Genomic DNA, 14817 nt, shown 5'->3' with positions numbered 1-14817 from the left:
TTGTGGAAACTTTGATATCTTCCTACCATAGTTTATACTAGGGTGGAAAATGGGGCATGTTCGAAGATCTATCAACAAAACACGACAATTCTCTAGCTATGCGTCGCGAGACTCTAGCTTTTTTCTTGCGTACTGAAGCATGTTAGGCCAGTCGTTCATGTACGTATTTCAGTTGTTCATCAGCCATTTTCTATAGAATCAAAAAATAATGTATCAACAAAAAGAGTTAAAAAAAGAAATGAGTAACAGAAAAATCCGGATTGTGCAAATTTTAAAATTCAAACCAAAACGAATGAGAGCAAAATAACTCTTGAACGTACCCAAAAAAAAAAAAAAAACTAATCAATTTGTTTAGTTAATTGGGCTTAAAATTGGACCCAACCTGGAAGTACAATTTTTATTCGGATCGAGGGAGAATATTCGAATGGGTCGGGTTATGACAACCCGTATGGCGACTCGGTCCCACCTTTTCGTTCCATCTTCTCCTTTTGTCTGTTCATTCCATTCTTCACCGCCATTGAAAGACAACAAAGCACACGTTCCAATAACAAACCACAACCGCGATTATTCAATCGAAGCAAAAAATGGGCGGTGGAAGTAGAAGAGGGAGAGGTAGAGGAAGATCCAACAACAGCGGAAGCGGCAGTGGAAACCCTAAAATCCGCAAAAGAGGTTCAGTCGCTAGAGAAGCACTTTTCGTTGAAGGTGGATTCTTATCTGATTGGACTCCTTCCTCCTCCAATCGCAATTCGGTTCTATCTCTGTTTGATCGCTCATAAATTTGATGCAAAAATTGTTTTTTTTTTTCTTAATCGGATTAGTTATTCCCTTCTAATTACTGTAAAATTATGGTAATTGTTCATCAGGTTAAAGATTTTGCTTCATTGGGATCTGTTTGTTTTTTAATTTCAATGTGTGACCTTCCTTGCTTAGTTTTGGATATTTTTTTCCTTCAATTGGAGTGCAGGTAGAAATGGTGGTTCCAATAACAAATCTGGGAGTCTACGGAGAGGAGAAGCATCCATTTCTGAGAATGGATTTGCAAAATCTTTGGGGACTACTATTGGATTCAATTATTCTTCACCTGATGTTAAGGTTTGTATGCCTTATTATTTATGAAGCACGGACACATGAAAAAAGACACTGACATTACACGTCGATACTAGTAATAATTTGAAAAAATGAATAAGTTAGACGTAATTATCGGTGTTGGAGAGCTTATAATCAAGTTTTTAATGTTTATCCATATGGTAGAAATAAGAAAACCGAGTTTTGGTTTATGATTTAATGATTTAAAGAGTTTACATTGTGTAAATAGTAAAAATTTTAGTTTGGGATTATCTGGCTAGAATTTTTCATCAAGCAATAAGTATTATATTTATAGCAGTGTCCATAGATTTCTAGGTTAACAGAAAATTTGCATAAAAGTTATTAGTTTTAGTTTTTGACATTTTATTAGAGATATATTAGAGATATATTATAAATGATATAATGACTGATTTTTTTTATTCTCACTAGGCTACATCATAAATTGTTTACAGCAATGCTTTGACCGTATATGTACTCACAAGTTGTGAGTGCATTTACTTTAGTTCAGTTAAGTATCCTAGAGGAATATATTTATCAGAGAATCTACAACTTGATGAAACATAGAAGTGAAATTGTTTATCTTTGAATTTATCCCTCAGCATAGTTTCGTGAAATGTCTCTTATTAAAAATGCGCTTAATTTAATTGAGGTCAGATAAGCTATGTCCATAGTTGCTTCAGAGTAACTTGCATTTATCGGTATATACCAGGAGGTCTCGCGTGTTGGGATTGGGAACAGCAATGAAGATAGTAATTTAAATCAGATGCTCCAACCTTTTGTTTCGATGGATTCCCAGCAGAGTCAAATTATTGCTCATGAAGACCAGACACCACCTCCTTCAAAGCACAACAGTGTGGAATATAGTTACAGTTATGGTGATTTTGTTTTGGGAGACAGCTCTCATAGAGGATTAGGTTTCCCTGCTGAACATGATAAGACCCCAAGTGGCATTGGCACATCATCCGAACAGATGCTACAGTCAACCCCAATTTTAGATTCACCGTCCTTTGAGAAGGATGTTGGTTCTGATGAGGGTATCAAGTGTGAGTTAAGCAATCAGATGGAAGAAGACTTGCCATCAAAGGTGTCTTCTACGAGAAATTCAGGGTTTCTCTCTATTGGAGGTCTTAAGTTATACACAGAGGACATCTCAGATAATGAAAGCGAAGAAAATGACATTGAAGCCTCATTTGATGAGGATGATTCTATGTCTTCTGAGCCAGAAGAAGGACTTGGATCATCTGAAAGCAATTATTCCGCAGACTCATCTGACAGTGATTCAGACATTGATGATGATGTTGCAACAGACTATTTGGAAGGAGTTGGTGGTAGTCAAAACATCATTGATGCAAAATGGTTGCTAGACCCTGTTACGGATGAGTCAGATGATGATGGTTCTTCAAGCGGTAGCTATGGTGAGGCTTTGGAGAAGTTGGGTGGCATATCCCTTCAAGACGCCTCCAGGGAGTATGGCATGAAGAATGCCCAACCATGGAGGAAACGATCTGTAAAGAAGCATGTTCCTTTTACCCTGGATGACCTAATGCTAGAAAAGGATCCAAGAACCATTTCTGCTAGAAAGAAGCATGTTCCTCGGTTTCCTCATTCTTGGCCTTCACATGCTCAAAAGAGTAAAGCCTCCAAAAGAATCCACGGTATGACTATTCTGCACCCCTCTATGTCAAAGATTCAATGTTATTCCCTTTAGTTCTATGCTTTTAATTTAAGTAAATCGTTTTCACTTATTGAATTTAATTCTACCTTTTGATCCTCAAAAGTTTGAGTTTTTCAGTTGAAGGATGTTGTAATCACAAATATCCTTGCATTAATATCATTAATTACTGTAAAAATTTTAGTCCCTTGTTTACTTTGGCTGGATGGTTTGAAATAGAAAGGCTCGGAAAGCAGCTGGTTGGCTGGATGGTTGTATGTTCACTTGATGGCTTAGCTTTGAATTTCACATTATGTGTTCAGTTTTGTTGATGAAAATATGTGATTCTAGTTGATGGAAACATGTTACAAGCTCATTGAGAATGTTCAACTGGAAATGGTTGAACTTCAAGTGAATGAATTATCGTAGTTGATAAAACGTCCCTTCGGTGCTCACACAGTATGGAATTCCAGCCATTCATTTTGCTAACATAAATTCTGTACAGGTGAAAAAAAGAAACTCCGTAAAGAAAGGATTGCTGTCAAGCGTAGAGAAAGAATGCTACACCGCGGTGTTGATCTCGAGAAAATTAATTCGGTATGGATTTCATCATCAATTGTAGCTATTTCTGAGTTCGTGTTTAAAAAGTATAGTTTTCTTTATCCTTTCATGCACACTTGTATGCAATGTGTTATATATGTGCAGATCAATGGTATCAGTTCTATGACTGGATGAAAGGTCTTGTAATTTTTGTGTGATAAGATAGAGATATACTTGCTCACTGATTTATGTGTTATTTTATATCTCTTATACTCTTGGAGTGTGGGATGGGAACATACATTTATGGAAGGTAGCATTTTTTGCATGTTGCATTATATATAGTCGTTGTAGGAGGTGTATGGCAATTTACACTCATTAATCTGTGTGTTGTGATGTATTGTTTTATACTAAATCACATATTTCTTTGTCCAGTGCAACTTCTCTTCAAAGTTACCATGATTGACTTAGTCGTGGTTTCTCACTCTGACTTTTTTGTTGGGATTTCTAGAAACTAGAACAGATTGTTTTAGGGAAAGTGGACATGTTCTCTTTTCAGCCTATGCATTCTCGGGATTGCGCACAGGTAGGAATCCTTTCTGACTGTATGCCGGTCTCTCTCTCACAAGTGTCCTAAAATTAGTATGGCCTAAATTTATTGCTGTTTTATGTTGTATACTGGCTTCTGTTTTATGTTGTATACTGGCTTCTGTTTTATGTTGTATACTGGCTTCTGTTTTATTCTGTGAAGGATGTACAGTAATGTACGGTAATTGTGTTGATATTAACATAGGTTTCAGAAGTAAAAATCAAATTTAGTATCTATTTTAAAAATACTCTTAAACTGTTATTTATAAAATAAAGAGGCTCAAGTGCACCTTTGGCCCTTCTATTTTTATTTTAAAAAGAAGTTTTGGTCCTCCCAATTTAAAAACCATTTTTTTGGTCCACCAATTTCACTTTTTTCTGAAATTCCACTCATTCTATTTTGGGGTCATTTTTGCTGATGTGGATTCTGCATACCGAATACTGAATCTTGACTGTACTATTTGGATTTGACTTCAACAATTCCTTGAGATGCTCTTTAAATGTGAGAAATGATCACCGCCAGCTCCTTGAATCAACTCGAGTGCTCTTTCATTGGCTGTGTAAGCTTGTTCACATGACAATTTTACTCCCCACTTATCAATGGTTTCAGCAACCAGCCTTTTGGATTTCATATCAGGAGTATGTCTCTGTGGATACACAAATAGTTTCATAAAAATGACCCCAAAATGGGATGGAGGGTGAAAATTCCATAGAAAGGGAAATTATGGACTAATAAACGGTTAAAATAGGATAGCAGAAGTGCATTTAAGCCTACAAAATAATATGTTGTGGTAAACTTTTTCTACTATTAAGACTAGTTAAGTGTATCAAAATCATGAGAAATTTAAATATAAAAAAATAATATTTTTAATTTATAGTTGTAATTTATATTTGAAGTGTTTGATTGTACTATATTAAATAAAATTTAAGATTATATTTATTTATGTATTTTCTTAAAATCCTAGATCTTACATCATAAATTAGAATTCAATATAGATTTCTAATTCTACAGTCTATTTTTTCACAACCAAATATGATAATTTCAATCTGAGTCAAATTTTGATAAAATTGATTTTGAAATTAAATTCTTAACTATACTATATTGTTCTAATTCTGTATTCCAACACCAGTTGTTTAACGATTTTGTCATGCACTCTTGTCAACCTATACTGAACTGTGTTGGCCTTGTAATGATCTCAGTTTTCAATGACTATAGGTACAGCGGTTGGCTGGAATTTATCAGTTGCGGAGCAGCTGCCAAAATTCTGGGAAAAGAAGGTGATGATGATCTTCTCATATTCAAATAATTGATTGTTAGTATCTACAGTTGCAAAATTGATATCTAGTCTGATTTATGGTTTCAGATTTGTGACAGTGATGCAAACACATTCTACATCAATGCCTTCTTCAAGTGGTAGACAGCGCCTGGAAAAGGTTCTGTGGCATCACTAGTTACATTTTAAAATTCATTTATTTATACATTGCATATAATTTATGATTTTCCTTCTGGTTTCATCCTTGTTATTGAGATACAGTATGGTCCATCCTCTCATTTTTCCCACTCTTCCACCAATGCCATTGAAACTTAATATTTATTTGAAGCTTTTGATCATTAATTCAACCATTGGATATTTATTCGAAACTTAAGATTTTTTAACTGCTATATCAAAGATACAGTGTTTACAGATTTTTAATCATCTGTACTGTAAGTTTTTATAGCTAAGACTCACTCTTTCATGAACTTCAGTTGTTAGGAGCTGATGATGAGGAAGCTGATTTTTCTGTCACGGATCCTATGAACAAGAAGTCAGTGAGTGAAAGCAGAAGATTGAGAAAGAAAAATGCTAAAAGGAATGATTTTAGACTGCTAGAACTTCAATCTGGCCAGAGCAAGACACCAAAGAACTCAGCTAGCAAAAGCAGCAGTAAGGTAAAGGACAAGAAAGGGAGTGGACAAAAGATTTCATATGCTAGTCAGCCAATGTCATTTGTATCAAGTGGCACAATCCACGCAGAAACTGTACAGGTCATTGCTCTGGATACTGAAGAGACTGATACTGCAAATAAGAAGGGTGCCGCCAGCTCTGCTGATATAGGTTCTTTTGAGGTACATACTACTGGTTTTGGTTCAAAAATGATGGCTAAAATGGGATACACAGAAGGAGAAGGATTGGGGAAAAATAGTCAAGGTATAGCAAAGCCCATTGAGGTTGTCAAAAGGCCCAAATCACTTGGGTTGGGTGTGGAATTCTCAAGCAACGTTGATGAGCCAGCGCCAGCTAGGGACAAGTCTTTTGGTACTTCTGAAAAGCGTACCAAAAGCTCAGGAACTGGTTCTTTTGAAAAGCATACAAAAGGGTCTTCAAGTATTGGTTCTTCTGGAAAGCATAGAAAAAGATCTTCAACTTCAGGTATTGGTTCTTTTGAAAATCATACAAAAGGATCTTCAACTTCAGGTATTGGCGCTTTTGAAAAGCATACAACAGGATTTGGATCTAAGATGATGGCAAAGATGGGGTTTGTTGAAGGTTCAGGATTAGGTAGAGAATCACAGGGCATTACTGCTCCGTTGGGTGCTGTTAGGTTACCAAAGTCCCGGGGACTGGGTGCCAAAGGTTAATTAATTTAAATATCACGCGTGTCTACTTTCTAATTGTGTATCTCTAATTTAAAGATTATGATTCTCATTGTAATTTAGCGTTACTGCAGCATGACTAAAGTTTTATAGCTTTCTCAATTCTGGAAATAATAAAAAAACTCGGTCCTACTACTATGGAGGACACGTAGTTTATGAGATATCTGGTACATTGAATTTGATCAACAATGGGATGGGATCGTGTAGTTTTTATGTTTATGTATGGTGCGAATGTGGTGCCAATGGAATGGACAATGTTCTTCACAATTTGTCCCTTATTAATCAAATATTATTTTTCTTTCTCTATTTGAAGGTTCTATTTCTTTATTATTATTATTATTATTATTATTATTATTATTATTATTATTATTATTATTATTATTATTATTATTATTATTATTTTAATTTTATTTTTGAAAATTAAAATTTATTATATAATTAATTGGCTGATACCTTTACACGAAATGCAACTAGCTTTATTGTTATCACTAATTACATCATTAATCGTTTCATATTTATTTGTTAAATTTCTTAACCACCTAAAAATCGTTTTCATTTCTAATTTATGTGAAATTGAGTGTTCACATTTCTTAACCACATAACTCAATTTTTTCAGAAATTGGGTGCTTTTAGTTTGAGGAAAATGTGAGTTAGAACTACCGCATCTGTTAACAAATCATGAAAACTATTGGACACCAAAAAAATGATATCATTGAATAATATTTTGGTTAATCTCTCATCTTCATGGGGGCCATTTATACCTTTCAGATTTCAATTTAAACCTGTCATCTGTTTTGGATGAATGTTGTGCAACACATTCAACTCAACAGACAGCAAAACTAAGATATTTCATTTCTTATTTGAAATTTAAATCACAACTATACTCTGTTTTGTTAACCTACTTATATTTATTGATAATAAAAATGGTTTAGATCTAAGATCTATTATTTTTTGTTGGTATGGAAGCACTACTGTACATTCCCTCTGGTCAAATAAGATAAAGGGTGTATCGTTTACCAATTTGATTTATTTGCACGTTCTTGCATTCTCCCATTTAGATCTAGACTTCACTTTACCTAGCTTCATGCTGAATTAAGCTTCAAAATAGTAACCCTTTACGTTAATGTCAATTCAAAGATACGTTTATTTTAAAATAGAGATATTCAGTATAACAACTTTAAACATGTTCTCTAACTTCAATTACAATTTTTTACTATCATAAGTTTTTTTATATTTTTTTTTTTTACTTTTGCACTTTGGTTCATAGAAGAAAAAGATCCTAGTAATCTAGAGTTTATACCGAGAGATATGAACACCAGCCAAATATTATTTCCACCTAAGAGTCAAACCTTCGCAACTCAATATATCAAATACTCCCGCAACGCTTCATTATACTTATTTGACATAGAAATGAAAAATTACACAAGAATGAAACACATGTTACATTGCCAGTGTATATAGATCATAAATGCTTATAACTTTTAACCAAAAGAATCTTTAAATGCCTACCTACTATTTGTGGAAGATCCTAGCACAAAGTTGATAAAACTATGAGCAGGTATAATATAGATTATAGAAGGCTAACAGAATTAAGTAAAGCACTAGATAAGATTAGGGAAATCCATATCTGCGGTACCCGCAGATAAAATTTGTCACGGGCACGGGTTGTATAGTTTAACGAGTATTCACGGGTATTATAAACGCATATTTAGTTACCCGTTTACTTACGGATACGGATTTGATGGTATCCATACCTGCGCGTATCCATATTCGTTAATAATGATTAAAATTACTTAAATATCTTTTTAAAATTAGTATATTTGAATATCTTTTTAATATCAATTAGTATACTTAAATATTCTCTTAACATTTTCTTACATTCTACATCAATATTCATTATAAGATGTTTTTGAATTTAATATAGTAAATGTATAACACATACTTTTCTATTAATAAAAAGATAATTTTTTTATTCAATATATAAAAAATTAGTATATTTCAATTAAAAAAGTATCCATGAGTATCCGTAAATATCTGCGGATATTTAAAATATCACGGATACCCACTCGGTAAATATCAACACGGATATGGGGCGGATATGAATATCATTTTTATTAAACGGATGGTAGCAGGAGACTAGTATCCGTACTTATGGGTATCTATTGCCATCGCTAAATAAGATTTGTGCACACAAGCAAAAGGAAATTACCCCAGGTGGTCCACTTCGAGACGGACCATTTTGACTCTGAAATTGAAATTGGTAGGCAGAAATTAGAGCGAGCAAAGCAACATATCCATAGGTTTATACAAAAATCCATAGAATTGTACTTAACCATATAACCAAATTGAATTGTTGTTAAGTAACCTAATTATTCTTTATGGTTTATGAATCAAACCACAAATGAACTGTTCTCTATGATTTATGAACCAAATCATAGTTTATCAACCAGTTTCTCAAAATTAAGTTTTAAATATTAAATTTTATTTTAATTTTTAAATATTAAAATTAACTGTTTAAAAATAATAATATTAAAGATTAAATTTTTTATATGGGTGATAAGTTTGGTAAAAAGTAAGCTGGACGTAAATAAAATTATTTTTCGCATGAATATTTAGGGATGTCAATTTGGCCCATCCCCAGTGGGTACCCACAAAAACCCCCATATCGGGTAGGATAAATACCCATAAAAATGGGTATGGGCACGGGCCCGGGTAATTACCTATTAAAATATGTGGGTATGGGTGCGGGCACGGGTACCTTACTATCCAACCCGCCCCATACCCACACTATATATTTCTATAATGTCATTTATATTATTATATAAAAATGTATGATTCTAAATTTTTTAAAAAATATATCGCTATTAAATCATTACACATTTTAGTAAAAGTGTTTATTTCTTTCTTAACTCAACAATAACATACATAATTTTTTTTAATATTGTTAAAAAGACTTAAGTTATATGATATTTTATAATTAAAAGATTTAATTTTACTATAAATGCGGGTAAACGGGTACGGATATGGGCATTGAGGTACCCATAGGATACGGGTACGAGCATGAATATTGATACCCACGCGGGTTTGGGCTCGGGGTACAGGGATTTTCTTAAACTGCGGGTATGGGGACGGGTAGTACCCTGCCCAAACCCTACCCATTGCCATCCCTATGAATATTACTATTAATTAATAAATCATCAACTTTGTTTAAGAAAACATTACAACAATACTGTTTTTTTTAAGGGTTTTTCTAACCTATGCAACATTGCATAGGATAAGAGCAATTAATACACTATTTTCTTCAATATAAATTATCATATTAATTATTATTTATGTTGATCCATTAATTATGTGGGAGAAAGAAAATAAAAAAATTATTTTTATAGGAAAGAAAATAATGTATTAATGGTCTCTTATCCTATACAATGTTGCATAGGTTAGAAAAACCCTTTTTTTTTTAATAATACTGTTTGTTTATATAATTTTAGGTTTTTGTTAAATGGGTTGTTTTGAAAAATTAATCTATATTAACAATATTACGTCTAATAATATTTAATTTTGTATATTTTTAATTTTTAAAATAAATTTGTGATTTTAATTTCAATTGATTTGAATTTAAATACTTTACATTATATAAGTGATAAAAAAATCCTTATAAAAATGGTTTTAAAAAGCCAAATGAATTTTTACTATTTTTTTAAATGTAATGATTTTTATTTTTTATTAGAAAATGGTTACTAATGTTTGATACGGTTCAGAATTAAGAATCGGTATATTAAATCAATTGTTTGATTCATTTCGATTTAAAACAAATTTAAATGATTCAATTCTTATAATTTTTTATTATAATTCAATTCAGTACAGTTTAATTCTCTTGTAGAATTCATATTGTTTAGGTCTATCTAGCCAAATTTGTTAAAAAAATCACGGAACCAAGAAAACAAAATAGAGCAAGTGAATAGAAAATTTTAACTCAAACAATTAAAATTAAGATGGGGTGGAGCAGAATGGATTATGTGTATCGGCAGTAAAATAGATTCAAGCATCTCTATTTTGCATGCATTTATTTGTTGGACGAGATAAAGTTTTAAATCTACATCCTTTAATATATTTGTCACATTCAGACACATTTTATTTTCAATTTTTGCAGACAAAAATATTAACAATTTTTTTATAATTTTTGGTCTTTAAAGGTGCAAGACTCATATATTTGTTCCACTCTTATCTTTTATGCGCTAAACAAGATTTTAGCGTTGTATTCACAACTATATTTGTTCCGCTCATTATGTTTTTTTCCACTTTTTAGAAGAGATTTAACATTTACATGTGAATATACTCGTTTGATAACTCTAATTATATTGACCCTGTTTTACTACCAAAATTTATTTTTAAATTTATTTTCTATTAAAATTATTAAACATTTTAAATTATAAAGAAGTCAATGATCAATAGTATAAATGATAAATAGTAGAATAATTACTATACCATATAAATCAATAAATATGTTTGTACAATATTAACAATTAAAATTATAAAATGACTTAAAAATATAAAAATACATATGCATAATTATAATTTAAATATTGTTTAGGGATGAGAATAAATTAGATCAAAACTAATAGAAGTCTATTACCTAATTTGCTCATGTTAAACATTTTTAAAATAAAAAAGCCAGTATTTTTTATAAATTCTTTTAAAATTTTCAATTTCAATATATATGAAAAAATTTAAATTTAATATTGTTTTCAGTTTCCTATATTAATTTAGGGTTAATAATTTTAGTCTAATTAGCTGAATTTACATTACCAATGCAATTTTATATTTAATATTTCAATTGTACCGTCTAATAAATATTCTTAATTTATTATTTTATCAATTAATATTAATGTTATTTCGAATACACCAATAATTAATCCGGATAATTTGGTAAAATCACCATTCTCTCTTTAATTTATTATTGTTTCTTAATCTGTGTGAAGTGGGTCATTGCGACAAATAATTTGGGACCGAGGAGTACTATATTTAAATTAAAATACAAAAATAAAATTCAATTATCTAAATTTTTTTATAACAATAAGATAAAAACACTATGAACAATGTCATAATTTATTTTCATATATTTTTTTTAAACAAATAATCTCAAAATTACTAAAAGGTAAATTAAAATAAGTCAGCAAACAAACTTCTAATATAATTATCTTTTTAATTTTTTTAATATATATATAAATTAAGTAAACTAGCATACCAATTAAACATTAAACAATGCAAAAAGACTCTTTTTAATTTTTTTAATATATATAAATTAAGTAAACTAGCATACCAATTAAACATTAAACAATGCAAAAAGACTCTCAAATAGGTTAACCGATCAATCAGTCATTAAAAAAAAAAAAATCAAATTCAAACTGTATTATTTAAATAAATTTGACAAAGTACAAGTTTTAGTAAATAATATTGTAGCATTAAAGTTTTTTAAAAAAACAAATCTGTGTTTTTGTAACGATTACGTGAGACAAAAAAACAAAAAAACTGAAGGGTACCATAGTCATTTCTCATTTAAGAAAAGAACACTTATGAATCTCATGATAAAAAGAAAACGAGAAAAAGTGTTACAAGCATATATAAATGTGCAGTGAGTTCCACGCTTCAACGTCGGTGCCTGCACGACATCGTTCCGTATACATTTCCATTCCTCAAAAATCCTCTCTCTTATGCTCTAAATCTCAATCCCCACTCAGATCTAACAAGGTAACCAAAATTCACATCTACACTTTCACATTGCATTGCATTGCATTTTAACCTTCAATTTTAAGTTTCCACTGTTTTGTTAACGTTTTTCTCATCTTGGTCTTTCAGATCTGACTCAAATTCTTCAAAAAATGGAGTCTTTTTGCAAATTCAAATTATGGGTCATGGTTTTCTGTTTAGTGTTTCAATCAGGGTTTGGGTTCTACCTTCCGGGTAGTTACCCTCATAATTATGCTGTTGGTGATGAGTTGTCTGTGAAGGTGAATTCTATTACTTCAATTGGTACTGAGATGCCGTTTAGTTATTATAGTTTACCCTTTTGTAAGCCTCAAGGTGGTGTTAAGGACAGTGCTGAGAATCTCGGTGAACTCCTCATGGGGGACCGGATCGAGAATTCACCGTATAGGTTTAAGATGTATACGAATGAGTCTGAGGTTTTTTTGTGTCAAGTTGATAAGTTGTCTGGAGATCAGTTCAAGATCTTGAAAGAGAGGATTGATGAGATGTATCAGGTTAATCTTATACTTGATAATTTGCCGGCTATTCGGTTTACGAAGAAAGATGAGTATTTTTTGAGATGGACTGGGTATCCGGTTGGGATTAAGATTCAGGATGTGTATTATTTGTTTAACCATCTTAGGTTTAATGTTCTTGTGCATAAGTATGAGGAGACTAATGTGGCTCGTGTTATGGGGACGGGTGATGCGGCTGAGATGATTCCTCCTGTTGGTAAGGAGGGGTCGGATAAGCCGGGTTATATGGTTGTTGGGTTTGAGGTTGTTCCTTGTAGCATTTTGCATAATGCTAATTCGGCTAAAAACTTGAAGATGCATGAGAAGTACCCGTCGCCTATTAAATGTGATCCGTCTACTGTGGCAATGCCGATTAAAGAAGGCCAGCCGATTGCGTTTACCTATGAGGTGACCTTTGAGGAGAGTGATATCAAGTGGCCGTCTAGATGGGATGCTTATTTGAAGATGGAGGGAGCCAAAGTTCATTGGTTCTCGATTCTCAATTCGTTGATGGTGATCACTTTTCTTGCTGGTATTGTTCTTGTTATCTTTTTGAGAACCGTTAGGAGAGATCTGGCTAGTTATGAGGAGCTTGATAAGGAAGCTCAAGCTCAGATGAATGAGGAGTTATCTGGTTGGAAGCTTGTTGTGGGGGATGTTTTCCGCGCTCCATCGAATCCTGCTTTGTTGTGTATAATGGTTGGTGACGGAGTTCAGATTCTAGGGATGGCTATTGTGACAATATTGTTTGCTGCACTTGGATTTATGTCACCGGCCTCTCGCGGAACACTTATCACAGGTATGCTGTTTTTCTACATGATACTTGGTATTGCTGCTGGTTATGTTGCAGTTCGACTATGGAGAACACTCGGAAGCGGTGACCAGAAGGGTTGGATTTCAGTTGCATGGAAAGCTGCCTGTTTCTTCCCTGGTATTGCCTTTTTGATCCTCACAGTCTTAAACTTCCTATTATGGGGAAGCCACAGTACCGGAGCCATTCCATTTTCACTCTTTGTTATATTGCTTTTGCTTTGGTTCTGCATTTCTGTCCCACTTACACTTGTCGGTGGTTACTTCGGAGCAAAAGCACCCCACCTCGAATATCCCGTCAGAACCAACCAAATCCCTAGAGAAGTTCCTCAACAACGGTACCCTTCATGGCTTTTAGTTCTAGGTGCCGGCACCCTTCCATTCGGAACCCTTTTCATCGAGCTCTTCTTCATCATGTCCAGCATTTGGATGGGTCGCGTGTACTACGTTTTCGGCTTTCTCTTCATTGTTTTGATCCTACTCGTGGTGGTTTGTGCCGAGGTATCTCTTGTTCTAACTTACATGCACCTCTGCGTGGAGGATTGGAGATGGTGGTGGAAATCGTTCTTCGCCTCTGGTTCTGTCGCATTGTACATCTTTTTGTATTCCATAAACTATCTCGTATTCGACCTCAAGAATCTGAGTGGACCTGTTTCCGCAACACTTTATCTTGGATATTCACTCTTCATGGTTCTAGCAATCATGTTGGTGACAGGCACAGTTGGATTCCTCTCTTCATTCTGGTTTGTGTATTACCTGTTCTCTTCTGTGAAATTGGATTGAGGACTTGAGCTCTACAGAGAACAGTTTCTATCATATGAGGACCCTTGAAAATGTTGAATCTTTATGTTATTTTATTTCAGTTCATTTTAGTAGAATGCATAGAAAATTTTATAGGAAAATAATGTTATCAAGTTTTGCTTATTTGATTGTTAGATATTATATTACTGCATTATTATGTTGGTATTCTGAAATTTATAATGTACTTTTGCTGTTGAAGTTGGGAAATGCAATGCTCAAGTTATATTTTTGTTTCATTCTTACCGTTGGTGGTTCTCTTGAAAAATGAAATAAAAAACTATATTTAATCTTTGTTGGTTATTCTACTTGCTCTTTGCAGTTTCAGACAATAATTGCCTATTTTGGGTTCCAATTGTTATTGGAAAAATGCTCTCTTGGGAAACTTGATCTGGAGGGGCAAAAAGGTTAAAGTTTTTGTATGAATATTCAGATTTGATGAGAAAAAT

The 14817-nt window shown here is 32.8% G+C and overlaps 2 protein-coding genes across 3 annotated transcripts; both read left to right on the top strand.

The window, feature by feature from the left end:
• The first annotated feature begins 487 nt into the window (after positions 1–487).
• LOC131632846 (uncharacterized) lies at positions 488–6806 on the top strand. Of its 2 annotated transcripts, none has more exons than XM_058903571.1 (8): positions 488–751; positions 966–1095; positions 1799–2744; positions 3246–3337; positions 3789–3863; positions 5082–5143; positions 5230–5299; positions 5613–6806. In XM_058903571.1, exons 1-8 carry the CDS (start codon positions 585–587, stop codon positions 6483–6485), a joined length of 2415 nt encoding a protein of 804 aa, XP_058759554.1. In that variant the 5' UTR covers positions 488–584; the 3' UTR covers positions 6486–6806. The 2 variants fall into 2 exon arrangements, with proteins under 2 accessions (XP_058759554.1, XP_058759558.1); XM_058903575.1 differs by having other exon boundaries at positions 489–705; positions 968–1095.
• Positions 6807–12091: 5285 nt separating this feature from the next.
• Positions 12092–14607, top strand: LOC131632839 (transmembrane 9 superfamily member 11). The gene is made up of 2 exons (XM_058903565.1): positions 12092–12248; positions 12357–14607. Exon 2 carries the CDS (start codon positions 12380–12382, stop codon positions 14351–14353), a length of 1974 nt encoding a protein of 657 aa, XP_058759548.1. The 5' UTR covers positions 12092–12248; positions 12357–12379; the 3' UTR covers positions 14354–14607.
• The last annotated feature ends 210 nt before the right edge of the window (positions 14608–14817 follow it).

This window comes from Vicia villosa, linkage group LG1 (assembly GCF_029867415.1).
Source record: "Vicia villosa cultivar HV-30 ecotype Madison, WI linkage group LG1, Vvil1.0, whole genome shotgun sequence".
Lineage (NCBI taxonomy): Eukaryota > Viridiplantae > Streptophyta > Magnoliopsida > Fabales > Fabaceae > Vicia > Vicia villosa.
The sequence above is the reverse complement of the archived record's forward strand: the minus strand, read 5'-3'. Positions and strand labels throughout refer to the sequence as shown.

Excerpts from the sequence above, each read along its gene's own strand:
- LOC131632846 (XM_058903571.1), top strand. The coding sequence starts at position 585 with ATGGGCGGTGGAAGTAGAAGAGGGAGAGGTAGAGGAAGATCCAACAAC. Across the intron at positions 2,745-3,245 it reads AGCCTCCAAAAGAATCCACG|GTGAAAAAAAGAAACTCCGT; the intron begins GTATGACTATTC and ends AATTCTGTACAG. Across the intron at positions 5,300-5,612 it reads GTAGACAGCGCCTGGAAAAG|TTGTTAGGAGCTGATGATGA; the intron begins GTTCTGTGGCAT and ends CATGAACTTCAG.
- LOC131632839 (XM_058903565.1), top strand. The coding sequence starts at position 12,380 with ATGGAGTCTTTTTGCAAATTCAAATTATGGGTCATGGTTTTCTGTTTA.